General features: G+C 36.9%; 1 protein-coding gene across 2 annotated transcripts; it reads right to left on the reverse strand.

Moving 5' to 3' along the window:
• Positions 1-1,180: 1,180 nt before the first annotated feature.
• On the reverse strand, positions 1,181-18,858 carry ubac1 (UBA domain containing 1). Of its 2 annotated transcripts, XM_088614643.1 has the most exons (11): positions 18,493-18,858; positions 16,992-17,112; positions 16,106-16,179; positions 13,596-13,703; positions 12,451-12,477; positions 9,898-10,000; positions 9,067-9,175; positions 7,970-8,201; positions 7,545-7,631; positions 6,725-6,863; positions 1,181-6,586 (listed from the first exon to the last, which is right to left on the reverse strand). In XM_088614643.1, exons 1-11 carry the CDS (start codon positions 18,628-18,630, stop codon positions 6,471-6,473), a joined length of 1,254 nt encoding a protein of 417 aa, XP_088470769.1. In that variant the 5' UTR covers positions 18,631-18,858; the 3' UTR covers positions 1,181-6,470. The 2 variants fall into 2 exon arrangements, with proteins under 2 accessions (XP_088470769.1, XP_088470771.1); XM_088614645.1 differs by lacking the exon at positions 12,451-12,477.
• Between the last annotated feature and the right edge of the window lie 239 nt (positions 18,859-19,097).

The raw sequence follows: 19,097 nt of genomic DNA on the forward strand, positions 1-19,097 counted from the left end.
GATCTTGCATGACACAATGTCATAACTGAATATAGCACTAATCTCCTGGTGATTCCAGTGTCTAATTTGTGAATTGCCCAATTTGTACTGAACGCTATTACTGTAGTTGCTGTTGGGCAATTATGAAATGAAGACAGGAAATGCTAAGGCACACCAGGACCTTACTGTGCAATTTAATGTACTGTGACAAAGAAAGGAAGTTAACCAAATCATCTGTACAAGTAAAGGTTTATTCCACGCTGAGAAGAGAAGAAAAGAAACACAACATCTTCAGGTGTGTCAGGCTCCACAGCCAAAACGTTGTTTCTTTTCTTCTCTTTTCAGCGTGGAATAAACCTTTACTTGTTCCTTTGCAACCTACGCATGCTGACACAGCTACCTACTTGAACCAAATAATCTGTGTTCAGCTAGCCCTGGTACTAGTAGTTTTGCATTACTGAAACACCCTTACCAATTTGTATTTGCTCACATTTTGTGTATGGTACTCAAATCAGACACGAAAGCAGACTTTGAAAAACATGTTGAAATACAATGAAGGAAGCCTTTTGCAACCAAGCCTTTTGCAAACCAGTGCTGTTTGTGTTGGTAGAAATGATGCTTTACTGCATTACAATTAATAATTCCTTACAGAATTCCCTTCAGGATACTGACTAAAAGCACAATGGGGACACCGTTTCACCATATACCAGCTAACAGTGTGGAGGTGAACAGAGTGATAAATGCATTTTTTATAGATGGGGATTATTAGGAAGCCATGATTGGTAAAGGCCAATGGGAAATTTGGCCAGGATGCCAGGGTAACACCCCTACTCTTTTCAAGAAACACTCTTGGGATTTTTAATGACACAGAGAGTCAGGACCTCAGTTTTACGTCTTATCAGATGGCCTTTTTACAGTTTAGTGTCGCCATCACTATAGTGGGGCATTAGGACCCACACAAGTGTGAGCGCCCCCTGCTGGCCCCACTAATACCTCTTCCAGCAGCAACCTTAGTTTTTCCCAGGTGGTCTCCCATCCAGGTACTCACCAGGCTCACACCTGCTGAGCTTCAGTGGGCTGCCAATTGTGAGTTGCATGTTGATATGACTGGTGCACAAACCCACCATTCATTTATAAAGATCAATCCCATCTTACCAAAGGTCACATGATAACCTAGAGCACAATACACATCAACGAGCTGTACTTTCAAATTTGCTTTTATTATTTGTAATAAACAAACAAGTAGTATTGTTCATGTGCACAACGCTTTGCACATTTCTACAGGTGAGGAGTGAACAATCAGAAGATTCCATCAATGCAAGACAGTGACAAGTCACATGGGCAAGTACACTGATGCAGAGTACACTCAGTGCACAGACCTACTGGAGAGAATAACTGTGGTAAAACAGGTTGAATCACACTGATAAGACGAAGTTTAGTTTAAAATGTTAATGACACTGTCACAAAAATGTGTACAGTTGCCATTTTATCTGATTATACCATTTTGAAAAGTGTTATTTTCATAACACCATACACGCTGATTCAAGTTTAAATATTGCAGCCATTTCTGAACTCTCACTGTTAAGCAGCGTTGACACATACAGCCCCTACCAAAATCACAGTTTTAATAACAGACCTATAGGCATTCAGTTGAGTTTAATTGAAACACTTAGCATCTTTTGCAGATGTGAAGATTCTTCTTCACTTACATAATTAGAACAATCTTTTAAAATCAGAGGAGCTGACTTGGCTTACCTGTTCCAAGCAATCAGATACAGCAAATGTTAGATTTCATAGGCATGACAAATAAGAACTATATGTGATGTCCCACATCTTCTCCATTAAAATGCATATTTTTTCTTGCGGCTACATTAATGTCATACTTAAATGGTAGGCTCACAGTTATTATAAAAAATTAAGTGTACTCTAATGCGAAATATTTCCTAATGTCTGTCAGTTTTTCTTTTGCTTTTTAAAAATGGCTGCTGTTTTAGGATTATTAAATTCCCCAGCATATAGTATATACCTATTTTCTATGATAAAAAGATCATTTTTACTAAGCCTGAAATATTAGCTTTGGTTTTTTCACCTTACATTTATGCGATGTACTTGTTTTGTACATTAAGAAACAAGTTCTTTAACAGGAGGAAAAAACTTCATTAAAAATGCAGTAAGCACCAGGAATTCTCTATATACACTGACCGCCACGTAATGATATTTTAATGTTCACATTTATTTCAAAGGAAGCAATTTCCACTATATCTAAAATATGCGGCATTGAAATAAAAACGTCTGAAGCCATGAAGGCTTTTTGATAAAAGTAAAAATTGCATAGGTTACCTACAGTACCACTTAAGTGCCTACTGGCTTCAAAAAGCTGTCAAAAGTTTAGGATTCATGCCTAACAGTGCATTAGTTAAAGACTCGTTTAACAGTTTGCCTTTTTAAATATTTCTCAAATTCCCCCAGCCCTGGGTTCTAAACTCTGGATGCTGGGATGGACAGACTAGCAAGGAATAAACACCTTTGCTGTAGATATGGCTTCAGTTTAAGAACGGGATTCTCTTCAATTCCACGTTAGGTTAAAAAGTTAAGAGAGTGTTGTTTCCTAGTTCTGTCAGAAAAAGAGAACTATACAATTGAGTAACGCCATAAAAGAATAGCACAAAAATGCAGAAAATGACAACAGTCAGTCAATATCAAACAAACCAAATTTACAGGCAAAAGCAAAAATACTGCAGGGCACCTCTGCACCCTGTAGCGGTTTGACTCTTGTGTATCAAAAGACAAAACTCTTCATAGACTCAACCACCAAGCCATTGTTCTTTTCAAGTAACTGGCATGTCATTCTAAAAGCCTTAATAATGATTCTAAAAGAATAAAATGCCATTGTGTATCAAACTAATTTTATACAAAAGCCTCCGAAGAATAAAACAAATAACACAATTAAGTGCCAATCCTTCATAGTTTCTATCTTAATCACATTAATATTTAGGTTCCGCATCAGAATTCTGCATTTACACATGAAGAAAAAAACCCAGAATTTACTGTCACAGAGGCACTTGCTTCTTTCACATGTTCTTCTTGTCTGCCCTATACTTGATTTGTACTCCCGCATCACGGAAGAGTAGAACCAAGGAATGCTAGAGATAGGTGTGGTTTGAAAAAAGGAGCTGGATACAGGGAATGTATCTGGAAGCAAATCAAGTCAAGCATGCCAATAAGAGTTTTTATTTCATAAGACTGCAATCTTACGTAAATGTAGGTGTGGACACATCTTGCCTGCCAATATAGCTTTGGATGCAGAACTAACGTAAAACTAATCAAGACTGTGTGAACAGATCTGAAGTGTAGTCTGAGAAGTACAGTATGGTATGGGGGCTCTTACACATCACAACAATTAGTAACTGAGAAAGACTAATGTCACAAGGTATCTACTGTAACAGAAAAACTGTTATGCCAAGTGTTAAAATTGAAGCCGACAGCTTCAATCTCAACAATAACATTCAACTCTAAACCATTTTGTTAATAAAACAATTTACTGTATAGTAATTACAAATTAAATCCTTGTACATTTTTCCCATTTATAGTTTTTGATTATATTTATATGATTAAGTCTAGAGCACAAATGGCAAAAAATACTTTGGCCTAAAAAAGTCAAAACTCACTTGTTCTGAAATTAATCACCATGCTGAAAAGACATAAAATGATCTACAGCCACTACAGCCAAAATGTTTCAATGACAGTCTTCAGAAAATCAATCTTTAAACCACCTATTCCATAAGCTAAAATCACATAAAAGGCATTTTTAATTTTACTAAAATGTAAAAGCATGCACAAAATATCTGTTTTAATGATCTTTATCTGCTTAAACTGTGGCTAAACTGAGTGCCTTGATGAGTCACTGACACTTGATCAGCCATAAATCCTGAGCAGAAAAAATAACAGCTGAATGCTTAAAAACAACACACAATCAGATTTGTATACAGAGTCCACATTTTAAAATTCAATGTAGATGCATAGTGACCATGAAAAGTTAGTATGGCACTAATCTAAATTACTGAATGCTTAAACCAGTAAGTGACCACAAAATGGATTGATTTAAAGACAGTGAAAAATATAGGAATACCCAAGTATCTAGTTCAATAAATATTGATGTTATACCTCTAAAACTCTCGTCTTTTTATATATTTTTGCAGTTTAAAAGAGCCAATAGTATTCATTTGTTTTAACACAAATAATTGAAAGCTCTAAGAAACGTAAATTCTGAATGAATATTCATGTTATCATAGGGCAACCAATCCCCACACCAAAATCACATCAGATAAAGCTTTTTTTGGCAATAAAGGTTTAAAATATACACTACATTTTTATGTTTTGCAATCTTTTTTGGGCATCTTCATGTAAAGTTCTTATTAATCTGAGTTTAGAAAAGCACCAGATGGTCACCAAATAAAAGCAAAAGCCTATGCTAGTTCACACAATAGGGAACATATCATTTGTGTTAAGAGAGGACACTTATAAAATACAACTTTAGCCTTCCCGATATGGATATTACATTATCCACAACAGGCTTCAAAAGTTTCAATTTTAAGTATTTCCAAACATTTTTATTTTTTCACTGTTTCCAGGAATAGCGCAACATGATCAGCAGCTTTTCATTGGTAAAAACTCCCAGATCTGCATTTTATTCCATTTTCCAAAACGTTCACCAAAAAAAGAATTACAACATCCTACTGCAACATAAATAAAACAGTAACGAAAATACACAAACAGAGAATACAAACACAAACAGGGGACTATAAAGATCTACAATGTGCTGTGCATTTTTTTTTCTCCCATGGAGCATAACCACCAACTGCACAACAGATTGAAAGACTGGAACATACGAAACAGACATACATACATACTTTCATAAGCTACAAAACCAATCTAAAAGGTTTTCAAATAGAAAATGTCATAGTATCATTCATAATTCACTTCAGGCACATAGAGTATGCAAAAATTCATAGCTACACACTACAGGGTACAAAATATCACATCACTTAGATACAGTGCACCCCACATTCAATTCACTCTGAAGGTATGTTTAGGGTGCTTTTCCTGTAAAACAGAAGAACTTATTCTGAAGCCAGTTAACCTTTTGAGAAAGGTTTTAGTGAAGATTACATCGTGAGGGGTCATAGCATGTCTGCCTTTCTTTTGAGAACAGTACTCTTCAATATATATTTGTGAGCTCATTAAGAAATGCCCATAGATTGTATGCTCTAAGGAAATGGGTCTCCAGAAAAGATTCTACCTTGATTTCCTGTTATGCAATCCGAACATGAAAAGGTCTTTCCACCCCGCATCCCAGAAAACAAAGATTTTAAGACAAATTTAATATTTTCCACGGTATTTGAGGGAAGATTTATGTTGGCTTACAGAAGAAGGAAGCGATTCTAATCATTATTTTGTTGTGCCACACAAAATGCCCACACAGAAAGCTCAGAGAGCGTAGTTCCCATGTATGTGTTGGGACAATGAATTAATCCTCTGTGTTGACCAAGTCAAAACACAGGCAAAGCATAACTCTGATAAAAATCATAGATAATAGTTTAAATTAAAAAGCCTGTGAAACACAGTAGATATGTCTGCAACAGCCCACTACAGTGTCACCTGTATTAGGTATTAATGTCATAAAGGTGACAGCTACTATGTGTCAACCAGTGGTGTTTGGTAAAGCCAAGGTCTCTAGGGTATGTAACCATTATAACTGAGCCCAAAAGCATTTTGTCAGTGCACTGTATTCCATTTTTAATAATTCTTTTCTAAAAGGAATGATATTGCTTTTTACATATTAGACTCCTTTTCGTCTGCCAGTACTGTACTGCCCCACAAAAAGTCTCTGACCGTTTTCTCTTACCATGCAACAGTGCAAAAAGAAAGAAGGATAAAAAAGACAAAGCTATTGACGTCGTACTGTAATCATTTCCTTTTTTTGGTGAAATGTAGCAATTTGGGAATAGTTTTCTAAGTCTGGTATTTTAAATTAAAGACCTTAACAAAAACATACAAAACAACATGTTTTGGAAGTGTAAACTTTTTTGGGATAACCAAATGTCACTTTAACACTGAAAATTTAAATTAAAAATGATTTAACAACCTGATATTGTTCTTATTAAAACATAAACAATGCTTATGTTGGTTTTTACAAGTGTTCTCCTGTATTATAAATAGATATAGTTATGCAGCATTTGCACATTTTATGTCAATCCTAGTTTCAATCTCTTACTAACACTCCACATCACACCTCCACTAGTACTAAGTCTGCAAGGCAAAAGGGAATTCAAGTCACAGCTACACACACATTTCCCTTATAAACAGAGGTGATCTGTTTGTTGTGCTCAGTGAGAGCAGTTCAAAGCTTTCACACTAGACAGAGTCTGTCTAGAATCTATTGCACTCTTCAGAGGCGGAGCAGCGGTGCTTGCCCTGACTGAAGGTAGACCCTATGTGCGATTTAGTGTCTGGAAGATTCTAGATATCTGTAGCATCACCGGCCCGGTTTCGGGATCATTCATCCATTGTGTGCTGTTTAAAGGGTTCTCCAGCATGTCTTCAAATGCTACGGAAACAAAGAAATGTTTGATTAAAGAAAACAAAAATCACTCCCCTCACCTCCAAACACAGTCACTGCAAAAGCACCGATTTTTCACATCGCAGAATATTCCTCAACGGCAAACGACGACTAAGCTTTACAAACCTAGCAGTGTTTTCGGGTTGGTGAGTCCCAGCTGGACGACGGGGTTCTCCAGAATTGCCTGAAACAGAGGGCTGTTTGTGTCAATGCCCTTGTCCAAATCCTCCGGAGATGGCTTCCTGTCTCCCAATAGCCAATCGCACTGGGAAATCAAAATCAGAGCAGGTTAGTGGAATGACAGTAACTTCAAATTACAAATTTTAAAATTAAATTTGTCCATATCAGAAAAGTACTACAGACTACACTCTTCAACTAGTTCAATGCAGGTATAATGGATTTAGATGGTGGCATAAAGAACAATTAACGCCCTAATTAATGGGAAACCATTATTCACTAATTTCTGATGCTCAAGTGAGGAGCTGTGTCAGTGTGTTGGCTGCTAAGGAACAAGTAAAGGTTAATTCCACACCTCAAAAAACAGGAGAAATACAATGTTGAGCCTTCGTAAGGTTTGACACCTAACAACAAAAATATAACTGCTGCAAAATCACTCAAATTTATGAGAACTCACAGGGTTGTGCACAGAAAAAGAAAAATATTTTTTTCCCATTTCTGCAAACAAATGTACATACTACACAATGGTACATTATTCCTATTTAAATCATTGGACGTAGTCAACAAATAGCCAATCACTGTATTTACCAGTGGAGTCAGCAACACGAAGATCGAGTCTTGATTAATCTCAGATCAAAGCAAGTCATACTAACTAAAAGCTTGCCTTTGGGAAAGCCACTGAGGTTGCACAGTTTGGGCTGCCTTACTCATGAAGCCCAATGACTGCATGCGTCTTTAGCCCTTGCTGCAAAATGTTTTCAAAACTTACAGCGGCATCTTGCTGGTTATTATTAACTCGCAGAGCATCAATGACTTCTTTTTCATCAAATCCCATTTCCATTAGTGCAATCACAGCCTGAAAGAAAAAGAATGATAAAAGCAAATTTTTAACTAAACTGTTTAACTGACAAAAATGTGTATATGTGGAGTGCACAGCTGTGGAGCTTCTCAGACTCAGAATGTTATCAAAGCTGACACACTGGCTTCCTTCAAGAAATGGCCAGATGGATCCTCAGATCACTTACCCAGTAGCAGTCAACTGAGTTGATTGGGCAGATTGCATTTATAACTTTATCAGAACAACTACTAACTCAGAAATACAGCAAACAGAATTAAATGAAAGACATTTTGTTTACTAGTTAAGCTCTAATGTTTTGACAAAAAGGCACAAGAGGACATCGGTAAGAGACCCACCCGTGAGTCAGGCCTGAACTCTCTTTTCCTGCGAATCCTTTTGAAGATTTCGGTAAGCTCGTCTTGCTTGGAGTCTTCAGCGTTGGATTCCGAAGGTGCCCTAGCAGTTGCAGTGCTGGTGCCAGCAGGAGGAGCTGCTGCGCCTGCAGTCTCCTGGCCTGGCAGGGGGGCGTCGACCGTGGGGTCATCCACATGCTCTATCAGCCACTCCATTGCCTGCGTCACTGACATGCTGCGAACAGACAGGCACAGGAAGCCCTTTGCATTGATCAGGGACTAGAGAATCCTGGAACACGAGCACACTGATCCAAATATTTCATCAAGGCGTTTCTTGAAAAGAAACCAGGGTGTCAGCTTCAAAAATATGGTTGAGGAACTTGTTCCATACTTTCATAACCCCTTTGGGTAAAGAAGTGTCTGTACTTTAATGCAGTTTCCACTCTGCCCTCTGGTTAGTGTTTCACTGTTCATTGTGAAAGTCCGACCTGCCCTTACCTGTTGTCTGTCCATTCTTCTGTATTACAGTTTTCAAATGAAGATTCTAACTTGCATAAAAACCAGACTGCCTGTAGCACTGTCCTTTATACTGGAAACAGGCAATTCCAGTGATCAAAAGGGCACTGGATCCTGTGGGTTTCAGTCCAGGTCTATTCTTACTAACTAAACTGAACTGATTATTGGGTCAACAAGTCAAGTCACTTGATTCTTTCAGGTCTTCATAAATTGGTAAGTGAAACATAGTTGTACAACCTGAAATATTCTGGCCTTAATGGCACTGAAATGCGCCATCCCTTCCTTGCAAATGCCATAGATTTTACAAGGCAAAACATCAGCTCATTTGTCATTTAACGAAAAAAATGCTGAAGAAAATGCTCATTTTTCAATTTGATATGAAGAATATTTCAACTGCGTGGGTTCAACTGCTGATTTCCCTGTTAAGCCCCTTAGCTGTATCAATACATTTATTCTATATTTCAAATATAGAATGTTACTCCTGGCAGCAAGATGAAGGCTTTACAATGTTTGCGCACACTAAACATAAGCTGCAGATGCATGGTTAAATATTTAACACCCGGAGGGGTTTAAAACATACTCACTGGTTTAAACGCAAGGCTTTGACTGCTCGGCTCTCAGGGAAGCCCATTTCGGTAAGCTGCTGGAGGGCCATCTCATCCACTCTGTCCTCCTCGTCTTCGTCCAACATGGCTACAGAGGCAGACAGGCAGGAAAATCACTACTTCTATCGGCACAAAAGGAGGATCTGGCTTTAAATATGCATTTTGAAACAATGTGTTTCTGCTGTCATCCCTTACTGTTTTTACACCTTAGCAAGGTTAAAGCAAGGTGATGCTGCTGACATATACTGTATGTTCAGGAATTTTAGATACTATTTTATTGTCATATTTTCACATGTAATAAAGCTCAAGAGAACAAGGAGGAGTTAATTCCCTGCTTGAAAGTAAAAGGCAAGAGAAAAAAAATTACTGCTGTGGAGCAGAAGTTTTGTTCTTCTAGTCCATTTTAATTTAGGACCTGTTCAGCCTGAAAATGTTTCGGGTTTTTATCTAGTTTTTTCCACATTTTTAAAATAAAAAATATTTCTACTTTTATTACTTTAAAAAATATACAATTTTGATCATTTGCAAACTATCATTTTGTTGGCATTCTTGCTTTTCATAATGATTATTACAGAGTCAATCTTGTACAGTACTTTGAATTATTAGGCTCAAAATCAAAAACATCAGCTTTCAATCATGAAGAGAAATAGACAAGATCAGCTTTTACGGAATATTAAGGGTACAATCACATACAATATAGTATAAACCTCACTCTGTCATGTCATTAACAGACCTATGATTAATAAACTCCAGTTTTTACATCTGTGTGCGAGTACCTTTAATAAAACAAAGTAAAATTACATTTCTTACCATTGGCTTTCTTAAATAATTCTACAGCATCAGGGTTAAGTGCCAGTAGCTTCTGTGCCACTTCAATGAGAGAGACAAGGATTTTCCTGAGTTCTGTCTGAAACTGAATCATCACAAATTCATGTTGACAGAGACTCCACCATCGGATTACTCATCTGACATTGCTCTAAATTTCAAAAACAGTAGAAATCACACATTCAAAGACTTTCTTTTTACCAAAGCCTACTTTTTGTGTACTGTAGGTTAACTTCAAAAAAAAAAAATACACTATTGCAAGAAGCTACTTGTTTCGTTTAATGGGTGAGTTGCAAAACTGCTAAGCAATATAACAGTAAATCTGGCTCTTACTGGAACTGGCCTTAAATGCAGTTGCATTAACTAGTATTACAGTAGACTAGCATCCACCCCAACAATGCAAAAGAAAAAAAATGTCTGGTTTTATATAGTAATACAAAAGGAAAGCAGAATGAACAAATAAATTGTTTTGAGCTTTTTGATCCTCAAAATCGGGAGGGTTTACATCTATAAAGCATTTCTTATTACTTAAACTTCATTACCAGTAACAATGAGTTAAGCAAAACCTCCTCTAAGTTGTGCTCCAGGGATCAATTTATTTATAGTGTCTTCAATGTCCAGCTAAACAGAATCTCCTAGAATATAGGGCACTGAAATAAGTTTTGTGTTTTTAGCAGTAATTTTGTGTCATTACAGAGAACGTATTGCTTCATAGTGACAGCCAGATTGTTCACGGTTTTGAAAACTCATTACATAATTAAATTTGTCAAATGGTTGTTCTCTTAAAACAACTTTAAAATAAAGTTTTATTTAAAAATTCTTTGTACTGAATTTTTGTTTCTTAGTTTTAATGTTTTATTGATTTTATTTAAGATTGATAAATATAACAGACTAAAGTAATGCAGACATTTTATAGATGGATTTAATCAACATGAGATGATGGAGGTAAACAGTGGCTGAAAAAACACAAAGACTGCCCAGCTGCCTGTGTGTCACCCAAGTTACTCTATTTATCCCAGGGCAACTGAGTACTTGCAGAGTATGTTATCTTGAACAGTGGCCTGTTTCAGAGCGTGGCCAAGCGTGTTAAAGTGAGACCTAATTCTCTGTAAATTAACAAATTGTGTATATTTTTTAGGCATATTAAACCAATAACGTACACATTTAGAATGTATAAATCTACCTGTATCTAGGCAGCTTTTACATTTCCTTAAAAACCTGCAAATCCATATGACACAAATCTCTGTTAAGAAAAAAACGGTCTATTAAAAGTCTGTATCTTCTTGGTTAAAGGCAGTAACATGATTTTATCAGCTTTAGTCCACAGACTGTAAAGACGCATGATGATGGATTTTCACAAAACAAGGCTTGGCTTTTTTTTTTTTTGCAGGTAAAGAACTGTCACCGATTCTTTTTTTATAACTTCTCAAAACGTGGTTAATAACTCCTACACCCACAAAAGAGGAAAGAGGACTGGTGGGCATGAGTCTGCCCTACACCTGTGCTTCACATTCACCTTTGTGCTGCAAGCTTGCCTTAGAGGTGAGCAGGATCTTACAGGGTCTTAAACTGCGTGCTGAGAAAGAGCCTGTGTTTGTTGAGCCACAGGGGAGCCCCATAAGAACTCTGTGTAAGAAAATTGTTGCATAGAAACATTTTCCAAGCAGTTTCAGTTAATGATGTTTGCAAATTGAATACTTCACAAACCTTGGAGTCTACCTACAAAGAGCTCAAATTATTAAGCAGTAAAGAAGTAACTAGTACAGCATGAAAGGACACATTTAGTATCCCTGCAGGAAGTCTTCCCAGGATGTTTACTTTGCAGGTTTCAAATATCTAGTATTCTCCCTTTATTTTAATCTAACTCTTTCCATGAAGCACCCCGGCTAGCTCTGTTGGTAGAGCATGAAACGCATAATCTCAGGGTAGTAGGTTCATGTCCCACATCAGGCATCAGGTCCTCCATGTTGGAAGTTGGGCACAAGGCTAACAACCCTGTCCCATAAAAACCAAATGTTATGGTAACAGCAACAGGATGTTGCTGTCCCTATGTGCCAGAAGGCATAATAGGCAAACATCCATCCATCTTCCCATGAAACTGTATTGTGCTCCATTCAGTTCCTTAAAAAACTCCTCCTGATACCAATAGTGGTGGTATATTTAGGATTAACTGTATTAACTGTATAGAGATCAAGGGGTAACATTGCCACAGTCGAATATTTACATTCATCTGACAATCCAGAGAGCACAATGTATTCCAGCTACAGAATTCCAATTCTTTTTCATATTACCCAGTTTCAGTCTTGCTTAATGAAGAGATAATATTAAAATACACAGTTTCTCTACTCGGTGTTCACTCACATTAGTGTTTTCTTCTACTGCTCTCGAATTCACTAAATTAGGTGTGTCCTTAATGTAAAAAAATACTTGTATCTATATTGAAAATAAAACTGAAAGATTCCATTATATAAACATAATTTATGTACAGAGAGTACATTTTACTTATAAACTGTTGAAAGTAATTAATTTGAAACAAACCTTTTTATGTCCAAAAAAGGGTACTGCCTTGCATTTCCATGACAGTAAAAAGAAAAACAGAAAGGATTCAGTGCTGAGTTTCAACAAAATTACCAAAAAAGGTAAGGCACACTGGAAAGAAATGTAAAGTAATACCACCCAGCTATTACATATGTTCAATATTCTAGCTTATTTATACAGTTAAATACAAAAACAGTTATATTAATCTTCAAATCCTCAATAAAAAAACAGACTGAACAATTTATCTGGGTTTATATCTTCTGCTTTTCTTGAAGACATGAAACCTGTCAGCATCTTTGACAGAAGAGTACAAAAGAAAAGGCAGTGGAACTGCAACAAATTCAAAACAGCTATACCTCACAGTGTTTTGTCTTCTTATTTCCAAAGAGCACACAATCAGTGAGGTATACCAAATGAGAGAATTTTTTCTCTAAATCTAAGACCCAAAACATAAGGAGCTGCAGGTGGTGTTTGCGCATAGTCACTATTTCAAAATGCAGACAAGTAATTTCAAGTTGCAACTCAATCTTGATAATGTAATTCAGGAGACTTTAAGAAATAAAGGAAAAGGCTATTTTCACTGAGCTGTCACACAGACTACCCTTTAAAGACTGTACCTTTAAAAACACTTTGTAACAAAGGTCTTTATTACTTCACAGACTGTGGTCTTATCTCAGAACATACAATTTGTCTAAAGACAAAACCAGGTGGAATTGAGTTACAGATGAAGCTGAATACAAGTGGAGTTAGAAGCTAATAAAACTACATATTTTGTGTTTTGGGCAATATTTATAGTGTTATTTTTAATAAGATCATTTATAAAACATTTCTTGTCATTCTGTAAATGTTAGTACTATTTTTTTTGTTTGTATGGTTAAGGATTGCACAGACACCTCATACCTGTAACCTATAAAGCACAATGCAAAGTTAAATTTGATAACTCACCAAGCTGCTCTTCAAAAGTCTTTGAATTTAATGAAAAAAAGCATTGTAATACTTTTAACAGGGTTCTGGTGTGTTTTCTAAAGGAACTGAGATGAGACCCCCTGGTGCAAGATGTCAAAGAAAAATGTGGAAAACATAAATCTGTTCTTAAAATATTGCAGTGACATCCCCATAAAGTAAATGAACATGCGGAAACTTACATCTCGGATATTGTGTTGTGCGACTGTTCGGTCAGAATGGCGAACAGGAAGGTTTGCTGTTGCTTTAAGGATGGCATCTTTGTCTGGAGCTTTTTGTTCCTGTTTCTTCTAGAAGATCAAAATGGACAACAATCAGGGTAAAATTTAAAAAGAAAGACAGATGATAATGAACTACAAATAGTGGTCATACTCAGAAGACAAGAATGGGCCACAAGAGGGGCCAGACTTGGACACAGAGTAAAGCCCACCAATCAGAGTGAAAAATGTGCCCTACAACCTGGCCATCGTTGGGTCAAACCTGCTCTCTCCCAGCAGCCAACTGTGATTTCAATTCCAGTAGCTGTCAGGCAATTTCTGAGGTATTTAGACATTCTGTTTGTTCTTTCGGTTTGCCGTCTGAGGAGAAACCAATGGCTTGAAAATGCATGGTTCAGATTATGTATACTTCTAGGTTGGTGCATTGGCTTTTGTAGCACTGTAGTGGATTGATTCATAAAAAGCTAAGATAAATATCAAATGGAAAACCTTAAATCAGTATGTAACTTGAATTCAAGGTAGCTGTGAATTCATAACTAAGGTTACCAATGAGAGGCCACTCAGTTCATCTTTTGAACTTCAGACACACAAAATAAAATATCAAGAAAATGGTGATTACAAATGACTGAATGCTGCAATTTCTGTACTCTTTAGCCATTTAAAAACCTTCTTTTTTCTAGTTAGTTCATGTACACGTCAATATTGTCTACAGTATCTTACTGCAGAATTTTACTGCACTAAAAAAAAAAAGTTAAGGATTCCGGGTTGGAAGAGAATTCACATTTTTCAGTGGTTCTGCAGTTCAAGTCCCTTCTAAGGTGGAAAAGAGTTCACTTCTTTCCACGCAGGAATTTCAGCCACATCCATCCCACCAAGACCATCTGATGGGGGTCTTTGCAGAAAAAAAACAGCGTTGGAACAAAATGACTCCACAAAACCTGTGTGCACACTTTCTCCAAACTCCCCTTCCAAGAAACAGGTTCTGATTTTTCATTAACTCAAAAGCAAATGTTGGAATATGGTAATGAGGGTCTTGTAATTATGTTATCCAAAACATAATAGAAAAATAAAATTGTGTGTGCAAAGATAAGTGAAGCAATTTATATTTCTTTGTAGAAGTGAATGGAAAGTCACACTGCTTTACTTGCACCCTTAACTGTTGCCAAAGAGCAATAGCAATAGGGTTTTTTAATGCTGCTGATATCTAGCAAATAATATTTCACTTTTTTAAATACATTTGAATATTGAAAAATCTGCAACGACATTAACACCATTTTAAAGTGCAGGCATCATCTTTAAAAATAAACAGTAAAAATGCAAATCGTCACAAATAAATAATATGAGGTAATGGTTGTGCCTAGGATTTCAATAATTTATAGTATGAATGGCTTCCCTAAAGTGCACTGAAATTAAACTCCGGCCTGCCATAGCAAATGAGTTTGAGACCCCTGCTTTAAGGTATAGGTCCCCTGCAAAGCCTTGGGCACTTTTTATAGTTGCTGTTTCATCACAAAGGAATTCCATCTCAGGAGCAGCTATAGACGAAATCAGTCTCCCTCCTCTGTTACACAGGGTAACTGATCCATTCAAAAGGGTTCATGTATTTTCGATTAACCCTTCTGACTGCAGCAATGCTGCTTTTAACCTACCAACAGATGGCACTAGAACACCTCTAAATGTTTTACACACAATCATGCATAGATGAACAGCCATTTTGACGAGACACAATTATGGCCACGTGTTTGTAAAATACAGTAAATTAATTCTGACTTCACAGTTTACCGTCAATGTTTGAGTCAAAATAAATCGGAAACTAAATTCCAAATAACCAGAAAGTTTTTGCAAAATACTGTATGTGCAGCACATTTCTTGTTTTAGATAATGAAACTTTGAAGGAAGTTCAGTTTAGCAAACTGGCTGTGAGAGACTTCAGGGGCACTCACAATTGCAATCCAGAATTGGTTTGCTAAGATTCTGATGCATTCCGTTTTGTAACAATTCATTAATTCTTATGTGAAAAACAGGAGGTGTTTCTCACTGAAGAATAAACTGAGCCTGAGCAGTAATCTAAAAATGCAGTGATATTAATCTATAGGCATGACAACATCTCTTACTATGCATATACAAAGTCCTCACAGAGAGGCAGAAAAATGAAAATTGCTACAAATAGTAATAAAAAATTAAACATACAACTTGAAGATGAAACTGGTTTCTTGTTTGAATTCCCTCTTTGACTTAAGGTGCCAGAGTGAACTTTTACAAGGTATTGGTGTGAGGTTGTTAGCATTTGACACCCCTGTGAACTCTCTCCAAAGCGAATAAGCATGATCGGATTAGCATATATTCCAGCACTGAAAGAAGAGCGTGTTTGGTAACCTCCTATGCATCCTCTACCCAGCTCATTCCGGAATATTTGTGCTATTATAAATTAAAATATTTTGTCAGCCTCTCACTAGGTATTTAAAATATTTTACCTTTTCTTCTGTAGACACTTCAGTCATCTTCGGTGGGGGAGGAGGTGGTCTCTTTTTTATTAACAGTAAGACATCTAGGAGAGGAGACAGAATGGTCCATAACAGAAGGTACCAGATGAAAATTCTCCTCAGATGTAATTTTGTACCATTGCAGTCTCTTTTGGTGCAAACACTCTATAACAATTTTTCAAAAATAGTACTTTTTTTTTCCCCAACAGATGTTTTCAGAACATTCCAAGAACACTGATCCAACAAAAGGAAAATAAAAGAAAACTATTTTACACTTGGGTGTTTGTCAAGCTCTTTCTACATAACTGCTTTAAAAAGTCATCCAGCCCATTTTTCTGCAAGTGAAAAACAACTTAATGAGCACACTAATGTACAATACAAAACTATGCATTATATTACCAGTCAGAATTATGGTACCACTATCTAACGTAAGAAAGACCATAAGACTGCTTACAAATAACAGGAGGTCATTCGGAAGCAGTAGCTAATTGATGTGGTATTCAGTTCCAAAAACTTAAATGAGAGTTTGTCAACCTTAGTAAGATACTAAATATAACATTAAAACCTTCCTCATTTTTAGTTCTGAATGTGTCAGCCTCAAGATATTTCATTATTACATATTGTACATGAGGCCAAAATAATCATTGAAATTAATCACAATAAAAAGAGGATGAATTATGAAATATCTTTATGAGATACAAATGGTTTTCAGCCCATCTAGGCAATTGGTAGTAAATATTTAAATGACCCAAGGACCCCATTCTGGTGATTTCTTGAAAGAAGCCAAGATATATGCTTCAACAGCATGGCTGGATAAACTGGATAAGACTCCCACAAACTTTAACCCGTAACTCCTCTTCCACTCAAAGCTACTTACCTTTATCTTTAATATTCTCCTCTACTACAGTTTTAGTGTCTGCTAGGACTCTTTCTGAAGCAGCATGGATCAGTTTGTGATGAGTCACAGTCTTAGGGTCTTCTAGGCTCCCATGGACATACTAGAGCAAAGAAGAAAAAAAGAAATGTGTAACTCTCTTGCTTCTGACAAGTTTAAAACAACTTTCATATACAGAAACTAGTGACAACCGAAATCCACACATCCATCTACTTTCTAACTGCTTCATCCAATTCAGGGTTGCAGGGGAACCTGAGCCTATGCAGGTCAGCAACAAGAGCAAGGCAGGGTACATCCTCAACAGGACGCCAGTCCATCACAGGGCGCACACACACAAGACACACACTCGCACCAGGGACAGTTTTCCCAGAACCCTATTAACCGAGCAGTACGATTTTGGACTGCGGAACGAAAGGCACACAGGTAGAGGTGGAACATACAAACTCCATACACACAGCACCCCAGATCCAGAAGTGAATCTAGGGCCCCAGTGCAGTGAGGCAACAATGCATACCACCTCCCCACAACAGAACCACTGCAAAATCGAAATGTTAAGATCGTAACACTTATGACAGGTCACAGATAAGACGAGGCTATTTGGCCAGCTATTTAGCTGGCAGTTTATTAATTACTTCAAGGATCTCGACAAGCTGTTTCTTGAAAGAAGCCAGGATATTGACTTCAACAACATGGCTGGGAAGCATGTTCCATACTCCCACAACTCTCCTGTTATTGGTTTTAAAAGCACCTCCAAACCTTAACTGCACTTGTGTCTTCTGGTTCATCTTTTGTTGAAATTAGCAAAACGATTAAAATGAAGTTACATCTATACAGAATACACACTAAAACTAATTTAGTGCATCTATACAGAATACACACTAAACGTCCAATATTAGTAAAACAAAAAGACATTCTTTCTAGCTAAGAATGAAATGGAGGAAAACGACAACAAATCAAATCAAGAATTATTACACCAACTGGGAAAATACTATTCTATTAAGATTTTCATATAGAGTATACTGAAAATACAACATGCAAAAAATCGTTTCGCTCTGTTTTTATTCGTCGTTGAGGCAGTTAAGAGGCGGTAATGTTAACCGGCTGATGATACTAGTGGCTAGGACAACGGCAATGTGCAAATATAAATAAAACAAGCAACAAGACACCTAAAACCTATCAAGTTGTAAATGATATGGGCAAGAAGCGTTACATTTAAAGAAAACAGATCAGCTTGCAAACATTACGAGAAGGAAGAGGAGCTATGACAATTTTGGGGGGGAAAAAACTACCGTGTTAGGTCGACGCGTAAATTAAATTATAAATAGCCTAGACAAGCGCTCTTCTATAAATACCGGAGTATGACAGTTCTAACAGGCCTACCGTGAAATTCAGTCACTGTCCCGATAACGTCCTGGCTACTGCTGTCCTGACGATCTGCGTTTAATTACATTCAAATAACATAAGAAACAACAGGAAGACATACGTGTTTCAAGCACTTTTCCTTGAGTTTTTCAATGGTGGTGTCCTCGGTTACCTCTTCCAACCACTCTGCCCCCTCCATGGTGCAAATATGGATTTTCAGCACCTTCCCTGCAAAAATCTTCTCCTCCTGCACAAACATAGCCCTCTTCTCTCGAAATCCAAGATTAATAGAAAAGTCAACAGCTCAGCTCTTATTCTGTCACCATTTTACTGGCTGTCCGGTTCGATTATTGTACATCAACAGTACAGTACAGCGGTTTGTTTGTTCTTTTTTGATGGACTTGACAGCTATTTACCTATCAGGCAGGCCTGTGGACTGTGAAGCTCCGTAATACCGCTGCTGCTCAAGTCCGGGGATTGAACTTTAAACTCTGACCTGGAAGACCTTCGGAGGTATTCTGGGAGTTGTAGTTTTACAAGTGGGCGACACAGTGGGAAAAAGTCTGTTTTAATACATTAAATGAAAATATTATTAATTTTTGATAGGACAAATGAAAAGCTGAAATATATCCTGCAATATTGAATTGAAATATTGAAAACTTGAATTAGGTATTTTTATTATTACTCATGCTGTATGTGAAATCATATTGTTTTTAGCTATAGTTA

This window comes from Lepisosteus platostomus, chromosome 21 (genome assembly GCF_059453375.1).
Source record: "Lepisosteus platostomus isolate fLepPlt1 chromosome 21, fLepPlt1.hap1, whole genome shotgun sequence".
NCBI classification, from domain to species: Eukaryota; Metazoa; Chordata; class Actinopteri; order Semionotiformes; family Lepisosteidae; genus Lepisosteus; species Lepisosteus platostomus.

What these genes read in the sequence shown, in the direction of transcription:
- ubac1 (XM_088614643.1), bottom strand. Translation starts at nt 18,630, where the DNA reads ATGTTTGTGCAGGAGGAGAAGATTTTTGCAGGGAAGGTGCTGAAAATC. An exon ending in ATTATTTAAGAAAGCCAATG is followed by an intron (nt 9,176 to 9,897) that starts GTAAGAAATGTA and finishes CTGCCTCTGTAG; the next exon opens with CCATGTTGGACGAAGACGAG. An exon ending in ATAACCAGCAAGATGCCGCT is followed by an intron (nt 6,864 to 7,544) that starts GTAAGTTTTGAA and finishes TTGATTTCCCAG; the next exon opens with TGCGATTGGCTATTGGGAGA.